The 15,176-nt window shown below is 38.0% G+C and overlaps 1 protein-coding gene across 11 annotated transcripts in view; it reads left to right on the forward strand.

The window, feature by feature from the left end:
• CTPS2 (CTP synthase 2) overlaps nucleotides 1-15,176 on the forward strand; it is a 103,207-nt gene that overhangs the window by 70,886 nt on the left and 17,145 nt on the right. For all 11 annotated transcript variants that reach the window (XR_010474344.1, XR_010474348.1, XR_010474349.1 and 8 more), the window contains exons 14-15: nucleotides 12,358-12,454; nucleotides 14,517-14,572. Coding sequence is in view for 8 of the 11 variants with exons in the window: in XM_065072424.1 (XP_064928496.1) it covers nucleotides 12,358-12,454; nucleotides 14,517-14,572 (153 nt within the window). In the remaining 3 variants the exon portion in view is untranslated. The remainder of the gene's footprint in view (nucleotides 1-12,357; nucleotides 12,455-14,516; nucleotides 14,573-15,176) is intronic.

Raw genomic sequence — 15,176 nt, forward strand, 5'->3', positions numbered from 1 at the left:
TGTCTTGGTACTGCTATAATATATTTGCATAGTGTGTCACGTCAGTATGAATGATGAGTGCTCCAGGAGTGGTATATGTAGTGTTGACAAAGTCTGGATGTGGAAGGGCCATTCACAAAACCATCTTGTGCAAGCAGGTGTATGTGTTAGGGCAGAACAGCAATGTCTGCTCCTGGCTTAGACAGGGATTTATGGCTGCCATGTATTTTGGCATGATTCTCTGGCTGGAATGTATCAGCCTCTGGATGTGCTCCATTCCCTATGAAGATAAGCACTCAAGTGGCTCACTGAAATTTTCCATCTGAAAACTACGCAGCCAGAGTTACATGACGTGATTCCCACGCACATGGACTAACTTCGAAGCACTGTGGTAAACTAGTTCCTCACAGTTATCCTGTTTGGCAAGTTAAAAACATAATAGTGATCAACGAAGTAAAGTAGATGTGGAAGGGGGTTGTCCATATCCCTTAATACCACGATTATATTGCTGAATATAACGCCTCCAAAACACCTCCTCCCACTCCTCTAGCCCCAAAAAAACACCTACACAAAGAAGCTTGTAGAAATTGCGTATTAAAAATAAATAAACTAGGAAACATGAAATAGATTACCTGGATATTGCAGTTCATATGTGGAAAACTACATGAAGTCACCTTCAGCATTGTGAATGCCGTTTCCATAGAAGTTTCTCCTACCTAGATGAACACTCAAGTTACATTAAGACACTGGCCTTGTTGAAAGCTCACCTGGGAACACGTGAGTTTCTGTATGCTTGGCTGCCTTGTTTCTGAAGTGTAGGAATGAGATGAGGTGTCACAGAAATCTTGGTTCTGTTAGGTTAAACAAATCACTTCATCTGCCTTGTTTTTGTCATACTGAATGGAGTTAATGAAACACACCTTTGTATAGTGGCTTGATACCTGCAAAGGAAAGGTCTGTGCAGCAGCTGAGGATTTCCACCATTTCCTGAACAGCCTTGCAGATATCCAGGAGTGAGAACTGGAATTGAATCTGTGCCTAAGAGAACATGGGGAAAAAAGAAAACCACCAAGGAATTTAGATTGGTTGCATAGTTGTACTGGAGGGTGGATCTAATGAGATGTGAGTGATCTGTTCATTATATTCTGAACTATGTAATTTTAATTAAGAATAAAGAAAAACTATCAGCCAAAGTTTTATTTTTAATAAATACTCTCCCCCTCCATCAAATTACCTGTTGGAGGCAAGGTAGAAGAATAACACAAAGGTTCCCCCAATAGGAAGACTTTTTTATTAAATGAGCTTTCCTGTTTTCTTAATTCTTTATTTATTTGCCTCCCATCCTTGACTTGCCTGTGGTGATAAGGTAGTTCATACTGTGCAGGTAGGCACTGAGCAACAGAACTGCTTTTGCAGTGGATTTGACAGTGATTCCCTATAGGCCTGTCCTTTTAAACTATAAATTGTTTCTCACACTCTGTGACTCTTCATTCTGCCATTGGAGCCATGAACTGTTAGAGGTGCAGGTGAAGGATAAAAATGATTTTTGTGGGAGTGCCATTAAATAACCGATTACTTGGTGAGGTTGTAGCTGTTTCGCGTTGCTTTGTACAAGAGCTAGTTGCTGTGGTAGTTGCATGTGATGTGACACTGTGCTGGTTGATGACAGATTAGAACTTTTACTGTGTGGCAATATCTTTTGCTGGTTGCTTGGTAAACATTTGTAGCATTTGAGTGGATCACTGCATTATCTGTCGAATTGATCTGTACCTGGCCACCCACACTTTTCACAGAGGATGTCTGAATTATACTGGGTGTGTTCATCTGATGTCATACTTGAATGCCTACTTGATTTGTGGTATTATAAAGGTGACATTATTCTATAGATGTTACTTTCTTAGAAACATTATTTGCAAAATATTTCCTGTAGGATTTCACCATCTTGTTGCTAAATGAGAAATGATCTGAAGATCCATTTCTCATCCTCTCCAGCCATCCTGCTAGTGGTTCTCCAAATGCATGCACACATTCCCGCTGCTTCTCTCTTCTTACTTCCTCACACCTGTCTCCTTCTATCTGATTACATTTTAAAAGTGTGTACCATATTAATTTCTAAAAATGAATATGTAGATTTGCATTTCTGGTTTTATGACCCGTTGACAAGCAAGAACTGCACAGGTATGTCTGCACTGTCATGTTAACTCTAGAACTTGTCGTTGAATCCAGGCATCCTAGTGGTGCTCACTGATGCCGTGTTGGGGGAGAAGGTGGTTGACATTTGAGTCCTGTTGATGTAGGTGCAACTGGTCAAGCCACTTGTCCTTTTAAACACAGTCTGTACTTGACCCCAGATACTTGTATAAACACAATTAAGGAAAGCAAATTACAAAGAATTTTTGTTGTTTATGTTGAAGGGGATAGAGTTGATGTGCTAAGGGGAGGATCACAAGGAGTGATGAATTAAATTAAGATCTGGATAGTGACATTTATCAGGTTTTTGAAGGAGGCAGAATGGACAAAGCAAGACAGGAAGGATCCTGCTTGAAGGAAGACGTATTTTCTGCTTGAAATAAAAAAAGATTTGGATTGTAGGTCATAAATCTTCTACCAAAATTAAGATTCTCCAAGCAAGATGATCGTTGGCCAGCTGAAGCTTTCTTGAAGGGAAATATCAGGAAATTATTAAATTTAATGTACAGCATGTGACTCAAAGCATCCCTGAAATGGCTGGCAGAGGTAATTAATCTCTGCTGTGATATTAATACATATAATTGCTTTTGATTTTCTGAAGCTGATGAGATGTGTACTGCTGTTGAATAGACAGTATTGAAGATGCCAAGATACTTTTTTGCAAGATAATCTGACTGGTTAAAGTGGTTAAGTCATATCATTGTAACTATCTCCCTATGCTCTCTTCTTTTTTTTTTTTTCTTCTTCTTTATTACAGTTTAGAGTATTCTTAGGAAATCCTAGAATTAAAAGTCAGTGCTTTGATTACTGTTGTGTGATATTCAGCAGTTGTTTTAGTTCTTCCAGTTCCCCAGCTGGTATGAGAAATATTGTGATGTGTGTGTGGAAGGGAGGATAACGACTCATAGGAGTAATTTCCGCTACTGCTCTTCACTTCATGGGAACAAAAATCTCATTACCTGTTGCTGGAGAGCTTTCCAGGGACTAGGTGTCCATTCAAACTGACTAATGAGGTATCCAGCATTCCGATTGTTCTCTGTCATTTAGGAAAAATTACAGACATGAAATATGAGATAGACCAAGGTACTTTTATGGTCTTGAGCATGCCATGGAGGACAAGTAGTAGTAGCTAAAATTATAGTGACTGTGCCATAGGCTTTCTGCCTAGAAATTCCCTCTTACTGCGTGTCTGTTCTGCTTTTAGTCCATAACATTATTGTTACTTGAATGTCTCAAATGAGTAAATTAAGTAGGAGGACCACTAAGTTATGGGGTGGCCAACTTTAGTTCTACACATACTTTCACTTTGGATGCTTTTGTTATGGGGAACCAAGTGTTACTGGGTAGCAGAGGTGAGTGAACCGGCATGACATTTAAACAGGAGTTGAACCAAACCAGGATCTTCCAAAGAGGAAGAGAGAAGGAGTACAATATAAAAATGTATATAAAATATTCCAAGATATCTACATTGTAGATATGTATCTCTATTTAAACAGTAAAAGCGATTCTGCTTCCCTTCCAAAAACAGTTACTTTACCTTGCACAGTGTTGTTCCTGGTTGTGATCCTTTGTGAGATGCCATTTCAAAATACAAAAACAAAAAGAAGAGGAAGCAAGAAGCATGTCTATACTGTAAATTAGTATGATTACTACTCTAACCATCATTATCTACATTTCTTTACTATCTACATCTGTCTTCATTTCTACAAAGTTACAGCTTAAATGTAAAATAAGAATTCAAAACAAAATAGACTTGCTCATCAGACAAATTGCTTCAATTAAAAGTTACAGTGATTGGCATGAGCTGGTTGTTTTGTATGGTTTTGCAAAGTGGACTCAGCTGAGCTGCTCGTTAAATGAATTAGATTGGCACAGGATTTTGGCACTGGGAGTAGAGCAACATTTACTTTCACAACTGTCTGCAATTGTTTACAACTTTAGTGGGATTTTTTTGCATAGATATGCAACCTGCAAAATACCTTGTAGAAGCATAACATGTTTGCACAGCAGTGCTTTTAAAACATTTCAAGATACTTTTTCACTGCTTTGCCTTTACTTCAGGTCTTGGATCATACAATGTTTTTTTTTTTGTTCTTAGAAATTAAGAGTTAAAAATTAGGGATTTTTTTTCTTCTCTTCAGCTGATTTTCATAAAATGCTCACCTATCAGAGATCTTAATTTAGCTCAGCTAGTAGAGAATTCTCTTCTTGATGCAGAAATGTCAGGTTTTAAATTCTGGTGTCCGTTTTGAAATCATTAAAGCTCGTGGTTTTCTACTGATCTTTGGGCATAATATGAAGCATCATATCCCAACTGGTAGGAGTGGTACTGGGCTGCCTCCTACGTATCTGTAGCACAGAAATCCTTATGGAGCTAGAATCCTTTATTTCTGTTTCATTCATTTATTCCATATTCAAAATATGGCATTTTCTTGTGGCAGTATCAAACAATGTGATAGTATATTTTTCTGCTTTGGTGTAAAACTTCAGTTTAATGTTATATTAATCAAACGTACAGTAACGGAAGGTAGTTGGTGAAATCATCTTAAATTGCATGAAGTTGTTAATATCAGTCAAGCATGTGTTCTCAGGTTATGTAAAGATGATCTATGAGGCTGAATCACAGAATAAAGGTCTTTCTCTTAAAACAGAAGTTAAATGACAAAAATCCAGTTATGTTTAGGTTTGTATTATTATAACTGACATAGATTTCAAGCTCTAGATAGCATTTGCACTTCTTCCTTTCTTCTGGGTGTAGATCTCTTGAAAATTACACGTCTCTTTTTCAATATCAAAGTACAGTATTTACTGTTACCTTAATTGTTTTTCTATTCAAATAGCTATGCTTTTCAAAGGATGCTTTACCATCTCCAACATATAAAAGAAATAGTACACAGATGTATTGTATTTCCATTGCAACAACTGTTATGTGAACATACCATTTCAATAAGTTTGTGGCAAACGTGCTTTTGCACCTGTCTTGGCAGGCCTGAAAAAGGAGGAGGGCTTCCAAAAAATAAGTAGAAACAAATGACTCTGGCTTGCTGTTCTGATTAGCATTTGTAGTGAAAAGAAATCTTTCAACTCATCCAAGGACCTTTCCAGGTGTTTCTCAGCTCCGAAGTTAGCTGGGAAGTTTGATATCACAACAGAAGTACCTTCCAACTAGAATAAAAATTAAACTAGGGCAATCTATAATTTTCTACTTGCTGCCCACTCACTTCCTTTCTAAAAGAAATGACTCAGTTTCTGCATCCCTGATCATCAAGTACCAAATCACTACTGGGCAGATCTGGAACATGGACAGGGTATCAGGATGATTGGTGACACCAATCAGTGGGTGGAATCCAGGCAGTCTTACTTAATTGCAAGTCTGGAAGTGGTCTCATTATGTTAGGAAATGGGATGGCAAACAGTTGCTAATTCCCCTCATGTTCCCTATGAGGGTATTGATTTTTATGGCAGATGAACAGAGTTTCTTCAATAAATACTGGGACAGTGCAGTACCATGGTACTGAGCATTGCCTGGAAGCTGATACCAAAAATTCTCCTCAGTGAAGGTCTGGAATTAGTGAGCACTTTGAAGTAAGCAATTTTCCTGCTTACTTTCATTGAAGTAAGCAATTCTCCTATGGTTTGATTGCTGAAGGCCGAGATAACTGATAATGAAGTGATCTTAACTAACGCTATCTTGTTAATGAATGAGAAATAAATGGAATGAATGTTTGCTCGTGTGTGGTAACTCAGGGTAGAGGAGGTACAGAACATGGTGGACAGTTTTGAGGGTAAAACATGTGCTGTCCTTTGTCTTTACTAAGGTCAACCTCGCATCTCCTTGGCTGCTTTGCGTAGTTTAGCTAGTAGGGCTGGTCTGCGGCCGAGTCTTCCATGGCAGTTGCCTGTAAGATATAAAAATTCTCTGAGTCAGACACCATCAGGCATACTACTGATTAAGCAATCTCAAGCTGTAGGTGTTTGATTATCCCTATCTCATCTGGGCTGTTTGATGAAGAGAGTGCAAGGCTCTATCTCCCTCTCTAGGTTCTTCTCTCTGCTTTAGAATGCTCAGACACATAGACTGGATTCATGCCTTCCTCCTTCTGATATATCTCATGTAGATTAAAGTGAATTTGGTAAGGGCAAAATTTCACCTACTAGAAATTTTAGTTGGAGAAATCCCCCTCAAAGGCAGTGACAGAGTTGTGATTTTCTTAATAGACATATATTGTAGGAAGGGAAGGTTTTCTCCTCGCTACAGATGTGCTGATCTTTCTGAAATTAAATTAATGAGTATTTGGTAATTAATTGTAACGCAAGCTGGACCAGTCCATACCCTGAGAACACTCTTTCACTTTCTTTTAGTTATTCAAGTCTGTGGCAAATCCTGCCCTTCCTGGCATAGCGTGACTGGCAATTCCAGTGTATTTCTATAGCCACAACTATTCCTTTTGCCAGCACTAACTGTCTGAAAATTTCCACTTGATTAAGCCTTTAAGCTGATTTCTGGGACATGTGGTTGGAATAACTAGAATGAGTTCTAAAATGCTGTTAAGCAATATCTATATGGATTTTGCATATCAACATCTTCATTAACTTTCTCAGTTCATTGCACTATACTTATGAGTGATTAAGCACTGTTTGAAAAAGAAGTTACACCCTTTATGACTTTTTCCTGAAGAAAATGTTACAAAACATTCTGTACCAGGATTTCTGCTTATTCAGCCAGAATCCTTCTTAGAGCGTTTTTGCGCTTTAATTAAATAAATGCTCTAGGGCAATTACTTAACTCTAAAATACGAAACAACAGATCTCTGGAAAAGAGGATTACCCACACTGGAAAATGGTTAACAATAACATGCTATGGGATTTTAAGAGTTTAAGAAATTTAAGTTCTTATTTGTTGGAATCATAGAATAGAATCATGGAATAGTTTGGGTTGGAAGGGACCTTCAAAGGTCATCTGGTCCAACCCCCTGCAATGAGCAGGGACATCTTCAACTAGATCAGGTTGCTCGGAGCCCCATCCAGCCTGGCCTGGAATGTCTCCAGGGATGGGGCATCTATCACCTCTGTGGGCAACCTGGGCCAGTGTCTCACCACTCTCATTATAAGAAATTTTTTCCTCATATATTTGGATACTGTGGTGTAGTTTAGTGAGGGAAGTAGAGGACAAGATTTTTCTAGCTGGTTACTCATATCACTATGTAGCTGCATGTATCAGCTATTGATGATTTCTGCTTTGATGTTATACGTGATGGTGGTCATCTTTTTTGAAAACAAACATTACTTCAGTCAGAATAAGGGAGAGCTGAGAAGTCTGAAATCTGCAAGTGGCTTTATGAAAACTAGTTCCATCCTAGAAGGCTGAGTGCTTTAGGTAGGTGGGCAGTGATGGGATTTGCTTGGAACTAGGTTATCTGTGGGGGCCAGTGGAGTAAGGGATTCTGGCAGATGTGTGATTACTCCACCTTCTTTCAGTAATTGAGAATTTAAAACCCCTGATTTTTAATAATGGGAAAAGAGTGTCTTTTTGGTTTACTTGCCAAGCTGGAAACTGTCTGTACCACAGTTAGTGTTGTATCTGTTAATTTTTTCTTTACAATGTTTGTACTGTTTCTAAAATTGTAGTATAAATATCCCATTTGCAGGTGGCTGGGTCTGTTTACTGATAAACTTGTGGTTTAAACAGATCAGATTGTATCTAGCAAGTACTGACTAGTCCTGTAGAGGAATGATGCAAGGGTCAATAAAATAAATGGTTCCTCTCATTTGGCCTAGGTTCTTGTCAGTTTCTATTGATAGGGTTTTTTTCATAGCTGTGTTCATCAGGGATTCATATTCATCAGTACCTGTCACTGTGTTCCCGGCTTCTGTCAGCTTTCCCTCTGCACATCTCTTGAGTGCTGAGTGTCTCAGAGCCTCTTTTCGGTGTTCAATTAATATTTAGGGTTGGGGCTTCTCCTAATGCTTTGATCAGCACTTGCATGTATACCAATTTCTTTCAGCAGTGACAAATCATTTGCTCACCAGACAAGGGCAGAGTAAAAAGGAAAAAAACCTAAAAAACTGCTTCCAAAGCTGACTTGCCAATGAATTGTTCGATCAATCAAGTAATGCCCTCTTCCCTCCCCTCATCCCCTACCCTAAGATCCCAAAACACCAAACAAAACCCAAACAGAATCCCTACCCCCCAGATAATCAAGGTTAGATGTATTTCTTAAAATGGCATTGCAGGACGTGAAGCAAAACAAAGACAAAACTTAATGGTCCTGAGGTGATTACTAAAATGATAGGTGTTGGGTTTTCGGGGCCTTGGTTGCTCTGTGTTGAGTGTCCGGGCTTGAGAGGTTTTCTCATTAGGTTTTATATGTTTCCTAACAACAGCAAAACGACCCAAGCAGTAGATTTCTGAAAGAAGATTGCAGTTCACGGGTAGTTAAAGTCATTCATCAACAGCATGATTTAATACTAATCAGACTGGTTTGTATCTAGAAAGTGCTTTGTGCTATATCAGAGTGATTATTTATTTTGTGTTAGCTGTCTGGTGTGTGATACATGATATCTGTAAAATCCCTGTTGTGTTGGCAATTTTCAGAGATGTGGGTAAGAAAGACCTAATTAATGCCTTATCTCTTCTTGCACCCTCCCTACTGATGCTTTTTTGTTGCTTGTGGTGCCTGTTGTTCTATGCTGTTCTCAAAGAACTAATGCATAGTAAGAGCTGATTTATTCTGTGGCAGGAAGCATAAACTCTTTGAAGAATCTATTCAGTGGCACAATTATTAAAAATAACTACCACTTGAAGGTTTGTCTTTGATCAAATAAATTCTGTAAAATATGGCAAAATTTTCTATGAGTTGCTTTTCTGATGGTTATTACAGACCTTGGGTAGCAGTGCCACTTTATTTGTGAGAGCTTCTAGCACAGACTTTTCTGCAGAGAAACTCATGTAATAGATAAACATTGAGGGCAGTGCCGTGATAGTTGCTGGAGCTCATCAGAACCACAGTGTATCAAAAAGGAGGATCCAGAGTGAAAGTATCTCTGAGATATTGCTTCATAAGTAGCTCCTTTCCTCACCTAACTACAAAAAATTAATATTTGAAGCCTTGCCTATTTTCTTACTATCATAAGCCTAAAAATCATGGGGAAGATGGAGAGCTGGTTTTAATGCACATACCAATAACAAAACATGAGCACACAGAGTAAGCTGCTTGATGTTGAAACTCAATACAGCTGTCATATTGGCAGAAAGTCTGCCACAGATGGAAATGAGATTGAACAGTTGCATCACACAGTGTTTCTCAAAAGACACCTTAATTAAGACTTAGCAGACATTAGTGAAAGTTTTAAGGGTTGGATCTTCCTCCAAATATGTGCCCCTGACCACACTGATGTAACTGTTGAGACAAGGAAAACAGACCTCTTAGAAGACAAAGATTAATTGGTGAAAAAATGCCTGAGTCTTCCCTACAAGGCCATTTCTCTAGTGGAATTTTTGTTGGGCTTGCAGCCCCATGTCAGGGTTCTGACTCAAAGGGTGGCAGAAGCCCTCAGCAGAGCAGATGAATCTCTGCTTTCCCAGTCTGTCTTTCTTCCTGGCTGTTATCTAGAGCTTTAGTGGGACTCATGAGTATCCTGTGTTTTGTGCCTGCTGAAAGAAGGAAGAGCTGAGAGTGGGGCTATAACCTGTTTGAATGGATATGCTCTGTTTAATGAACAGGAGACCATATATTGGCTAACTGAGGTTTTTGTGTATTCCTGGAGAAGACATTTAGGCACAGTAAATTAGTGAAATCTGCTATGGACTGCGTAGACTGGTTCACTTCATTTGGAGCCAGTGTTTTAATGGAGAAGTTTAAGAGCTGAGTGATGTCCTTCAAGAAGTTACCACCCCACTCATATCCACACGCTTCTTTCTAGTTATGGCATTATACTCAAAATGTTTGATGGACAGAATATCTTAGTGCAGCAAATACTGAAAGGTGTAAATAGTGAAATCTAATTTTTTTCTGAGGTGGGGGGGAGAACCCACAAACACCTGTGTATTACTACAATTTGGTTAACAAAGTTAAACCAAAACATCCTGCCCCAAATTTTTAGGAAGAAAAATCTAAAGGTGAGGTTAGGGGACAGTATTTAGGCACTTGATACATTTTTGAGAATGAAGGAATGTCTAATCCTGACTTCAGCCTTCAAACTTAATAACACTCAAACAAAAAACCCCCTCCTTGTTTTTATTGTAAAGGGCAAATATTGATTAAACAGACATTAAAGTGAGGTTTTTGTAATTGGAAGAGAAGCCTGTACTTAAAGTACTTGATAGCTGCTTGTGTCCACTTCATCTCCATTTGACAAGAGGCTGGAGCTCAAGGGGTTATGTGTAGTGTGGGTGTAGACAAGCAAATAACACTTAATGAAAAACTTGTGTTTGATTTCAGAGGGTCAGAGTATTTGGCATACACAGAGCTTCCTGTGCACATTCTAACTGCTTGTGATGTCCTGTGTCTTTTTTGTGGCCACTACTTCAGGAAAAATTGAAAGTAAATGGAAGGAAATAAAGTAAAAGCAGACAATCTAATATTTTTTAAAGTATCAAGGATTCAGTGAATGTGTCGGTGTTTGTGTTCGTGTTTTTTTGTTTTTTTTGTTTGGTTGGTTTTACTTTGTGGGGCATTTTTAGCCGAATATGCTGCATAGTCCTCACCCTCATGATTTGGGAGGTAATTAGGGGATTTGTAATATCTCACTGGTTTGCTCACAACTTCTACTCGTGACATTTTATAATGAGTATATAGCTTATAAATAACATTTGAAATGTATAAGGTTATACAGAGATAATTGCATAGCTGAAATGCATTGGCTCAAGGCCAAAGGCAAAGCACTTTTCACCATCCTTTTTAAATTGAATGACTTCAGTTTATGAAGTGTATCATCAGAAATTGTTTTCATTACTCCCAGAGGGCAAATTTAGGTTAATAAAAATCCAATTCCAGATTACTTATATGTGTGAATATTTGTATTTTTAGAACCTTTCTGTGTCAATTATGTTCCTCACTGACTCTGTGTGTGTAAATACAAGTATGTAGGTCATAGTTTCTGCTCAAGTGTTTCTACAGTTTTGAACTGTTTCGCCTCTCTGAGACAGATTTCCTCTAAACATGATTGTGAGACCCAGCAGGATTTTTCAAACTGAGCAAAACTGAAGCACTCCTTCCACTAAGCCACATTTCCTGGATCCCACTGTCCTGGATATAATTTGAGCCATTTGACCTGTCCACTTCAGTCCTCAAAAACAGTATTTGTATATCCTCTTCTTTAAATCTTATGTTAAATAGCATATTCTTCCAAGAAGACAACCAATTATTTTATGGAGTCTTGGGCAATCAGATAAACCCATTAGTAAAGGTGAATTGGGGGGAAGTTTTTTATTTTCTCCTTGTGATGAATTAGTTACATATATAATCTGAAACAGCACAGGCATGTTGGAGTTACCTCCTGTGGTACTCTGTCTTTACAACATTAAATTATAGTCTTGTTACAAATGCCCACTTTTCTCTTTACTCTGCTGCTCTATGCCCTCCTCCCCACTTCCCAAAGAGAAGATTTCTGCTGTCTTGATAAAACAACTGTTTCTGCCTCTTGGAATAAGAAGGGGCATTGTGTATAATGAAGAGTTTAAGAATAGGCCTAGTGTTCAGCAATATTTACCCAGGATAATCTTTCAGCTTCTTATCGCTGTGTGGCTGGGGGACTCACTTTTTCAGAGATGGTGCCTTTATCACTTGGTGGATTTTTTTATCTATGAATTTATCATTTTTAGAAGACTGTGTACTCTTATAGCACTAAGAATAACATTTGGCAGAATTATCCTATTGCTAACATTTTGGTATTTTTTTAAAAAAGAAAGGTTTTTTTCCCACCCAAAAATTAAATTAGGGAATTGAGAAATTGCTTTTGTTGATCTTGCCATTAACTGAAAATGTTTTGCACCCGTTAGTTAATTTCCTCAGGCTATTACAGTTCCAATACTGAGAACAAAGCATTAGGAAAACCAAAATAAGTCATAATTGGGAATTCACGGAGTTAAAAAAAATGTTACCATTTATAAATTTATGCAGCCTGTTATGCAATTGTTGAAGTTTTTTTTTCTTTGTTGGATGAAACGGTGTTGATTTTTCTCTACAGGTTATTGACATGCCAGAACACAATCCTGGAGATATGGGTGGAACAATGAGACTGGGGAGGAGGAGAACTGTTTTCAAAACAGAAAATTCTGTTTTAAGTAAGTTACATTTCTGCTCTTACCATTTGGTTTTTGGATAGGAACTTTGTAACATGGCAAAGCAAAAATGCCAGAGCATGTATTGTTAAAGTACTATGACCTCAAGCAAGTGATTGGGTGACAGCTTCCCCAAGCTCATTCGCTGTGATCCTGTTCCTCTATACATTTACCCAGGATCAGAATGTAAGAAAGAAACGAGAGACATCTGGAAGTCCCAGTGAAAAAGTCAGTTAGGGTCCAGTGCTTTAAACAAATAATGAGAGACTGTTGAGATAACTGAAATGCACTTTATGGTAGTTTAATTCATTATTTTCTTGGGAAGATCAGAGCATTTTCTTTCTATTTTCTTCATGAGCTAGTGAACCAGGGGTTCTTCTTCTACGCCTGAAGCTTTTTGGTAGAACCAACCCAAACTCCTACCCATTATGCTATTGGACTAGAAGACCTTTGAAGGTCCCTTCCAACCCAAACTATTCTATGGTTCTACGCTCTTGCCAGACCTAAACATTACTTGTAATTCCTTAAAGCTGCCAGTGCACCTCAGCCTTAAATGTCATCTGCCCTCGCTGCCTTAGTTCTCACCTTTTCTTGACAATGCCTGCTAGTTTGTATCCTAATTATAGCCAGGACCTGCTGAACTCCAGTCTCTGATCCAGCACTGCCCCAAGCCTAGCCCAGCCCTGGAAAGAGTCTGGTTTTGGGAAAGCAAATTATTTGTTATAGGAAAGGAGAATTATTTACAGTAACAAGACACTTCAAAAGGCAAAATAAAAGCAACCAGACTATAGAACAAGTGATTCATTTTGATCTATATGTATTTTAAAATTGAAGTAATACTTTTCTCCTATTAATCAACCTATTATATAGTAGTAATGCAAGTGATGCTGAAAACGTATAAAAAGTACTTTCCTGTCCATTGATATGCATATTTCTTATGTTGCCCTGCTGCTGGCATTTATCTGAGTTATTACTGTGTTTAGCTATGTTGAACTTATGGAATGTATCCTTCTGAGCTTTGTAAAATAACATCCAGTTCAACAGGAGACCAAAGGATAATAATACAAATGCACATTTGATGAAAAATATGCCTTACTAGAGAATGTCCGTGCCAGTGATCTGACTGGCCTAGGTGATATTTTGCCTAGGTGTGACATAGATATGCATATCAGAATGCACACGTTGTTTTGTGGCCTAAACACTTATTGGAAAAGTTAAGAAAAATGGACACGTGTTGTAACTCTTGACCAGTATTATGAGTTGTTTTACAACTTGAATTGAAATAACGGTTTTGAAAAGGTGGTTCCTTAAAATTGACACATATACCACTTTTTGTAAAATTGCAGTACTATCACTCTACAATTTTTTGAGATCTTCTTGACAGTCTAGTTCTTGTACCAACCCCTAAGTGAGACAATAATCCTAACGACACTGGGGAAAATTGAGAGCAAAGCTTGACACAGCACGACTGTGAGAGATATGATCAAGTTCTGGTTTACTGCATCCCTCTAACTTGGTCCTTGTTGCTCTGGAATGTAGAGTGTTCCAGATTAGGCTCAGAGGACTGCAAGAGTCATTTAGGTAATAAGATCAGGAAAACAGAGAAAAACAATATTCTGTGTTTGCCATTGAAGGCATTATGTCAGCTGCCATGCATAATCTATTAAAATGGAACAGATGCTACTAGAAGGCTTCCTTCACTGCACCTTTTGCCTACAACTGTTGTAAAACTCTGAAGGGGTTTTATGTTGCTTGTTCACTTAACCAATTTTTTATTTTACTTTGGACTTTACAATTTAAATTAGTTTAAGTGTGGCATTCAGACTCTACCTAAGCTATTTCTGGTCAAAGATTGTTGAATATGAATCCTGAATAAACTCAGGTAACAGTAAATTAAAATAAACTAGTCATCACTCAGAAAAACAGAAAGCTGGAGTGAGATGAATAGTGTCCTGTTATGTTTTACATGCTTTTTTTTTTTTTTGTTTAAATTACAGGAAATAGTTGTAACAATGATTACAGCAACACTTTAACATTAATTTCTTTTTTTTTTTTTAATATTCAGGGAAACTTTATGGTGATGAGATGTTTGTAGAGGAGCGACACAGACATCGATATGAGGTAAGAACTGCTAATGTACTTTGTGCTCAAAAGTTAAAGCTTAAGCAAATTGTGCTTCTCTTGATAGGTACTATTTTCCTCAAAACCAATGAGAGATTTTTTACATAAACATAACTCAAAATTTAGTAGTGGTTAGATAGTATAATTTAGCTTGAAACAAACCTCTGTAAGTCTTCTTATCCAACTCCCTCTTTGGAGCCGAACCAACTTCAAAATTAGATCAGGATACTCAGGGGTTTGTCCCACCTAGTTTTGAATCTCTCTGAAGAGAGAAGTTCCACAACATCTTTTGGCAATTTGTTCCAATATTTAATCACTTATTTGTGAACTCTTTTTTCTCTTACATCTAGTAGGATATTTCCTTGGGCAGTTTGTCTTTTATCTCCCAGTCTTGTGCTGTGCATCTCTGAGCAGAGTCTGGCTCAGTCTTCTTTATACAATCCCGTTAGACAAAGTCAGCAATGAGACCCACCCTATGCCTTCTCTAGGCTGAACAAATGCAGCTCATTCGGTCTCTCCACGTGCAACATCAGAGGTCCACTCCCCTAAGCATCCTGGTTCCACCTCCTATGAGCTTGCAACATTTTGCCAATCTCTTTCTTCT

This window comes from Columba livia, chromosome 1, assembly GCF_036013475.1.
Source record: "Columba livia isolate bColLiv1 breed racing homer chromosome 1, bColLiv1.pat.W.v2, whole genome shotgun sequence".
Classification (NCBI taxonomy): Eukaryota; Metazoa; Chordata; class Aves; order Columbiformes; family Columbidae; genus Columba; species Columba livia.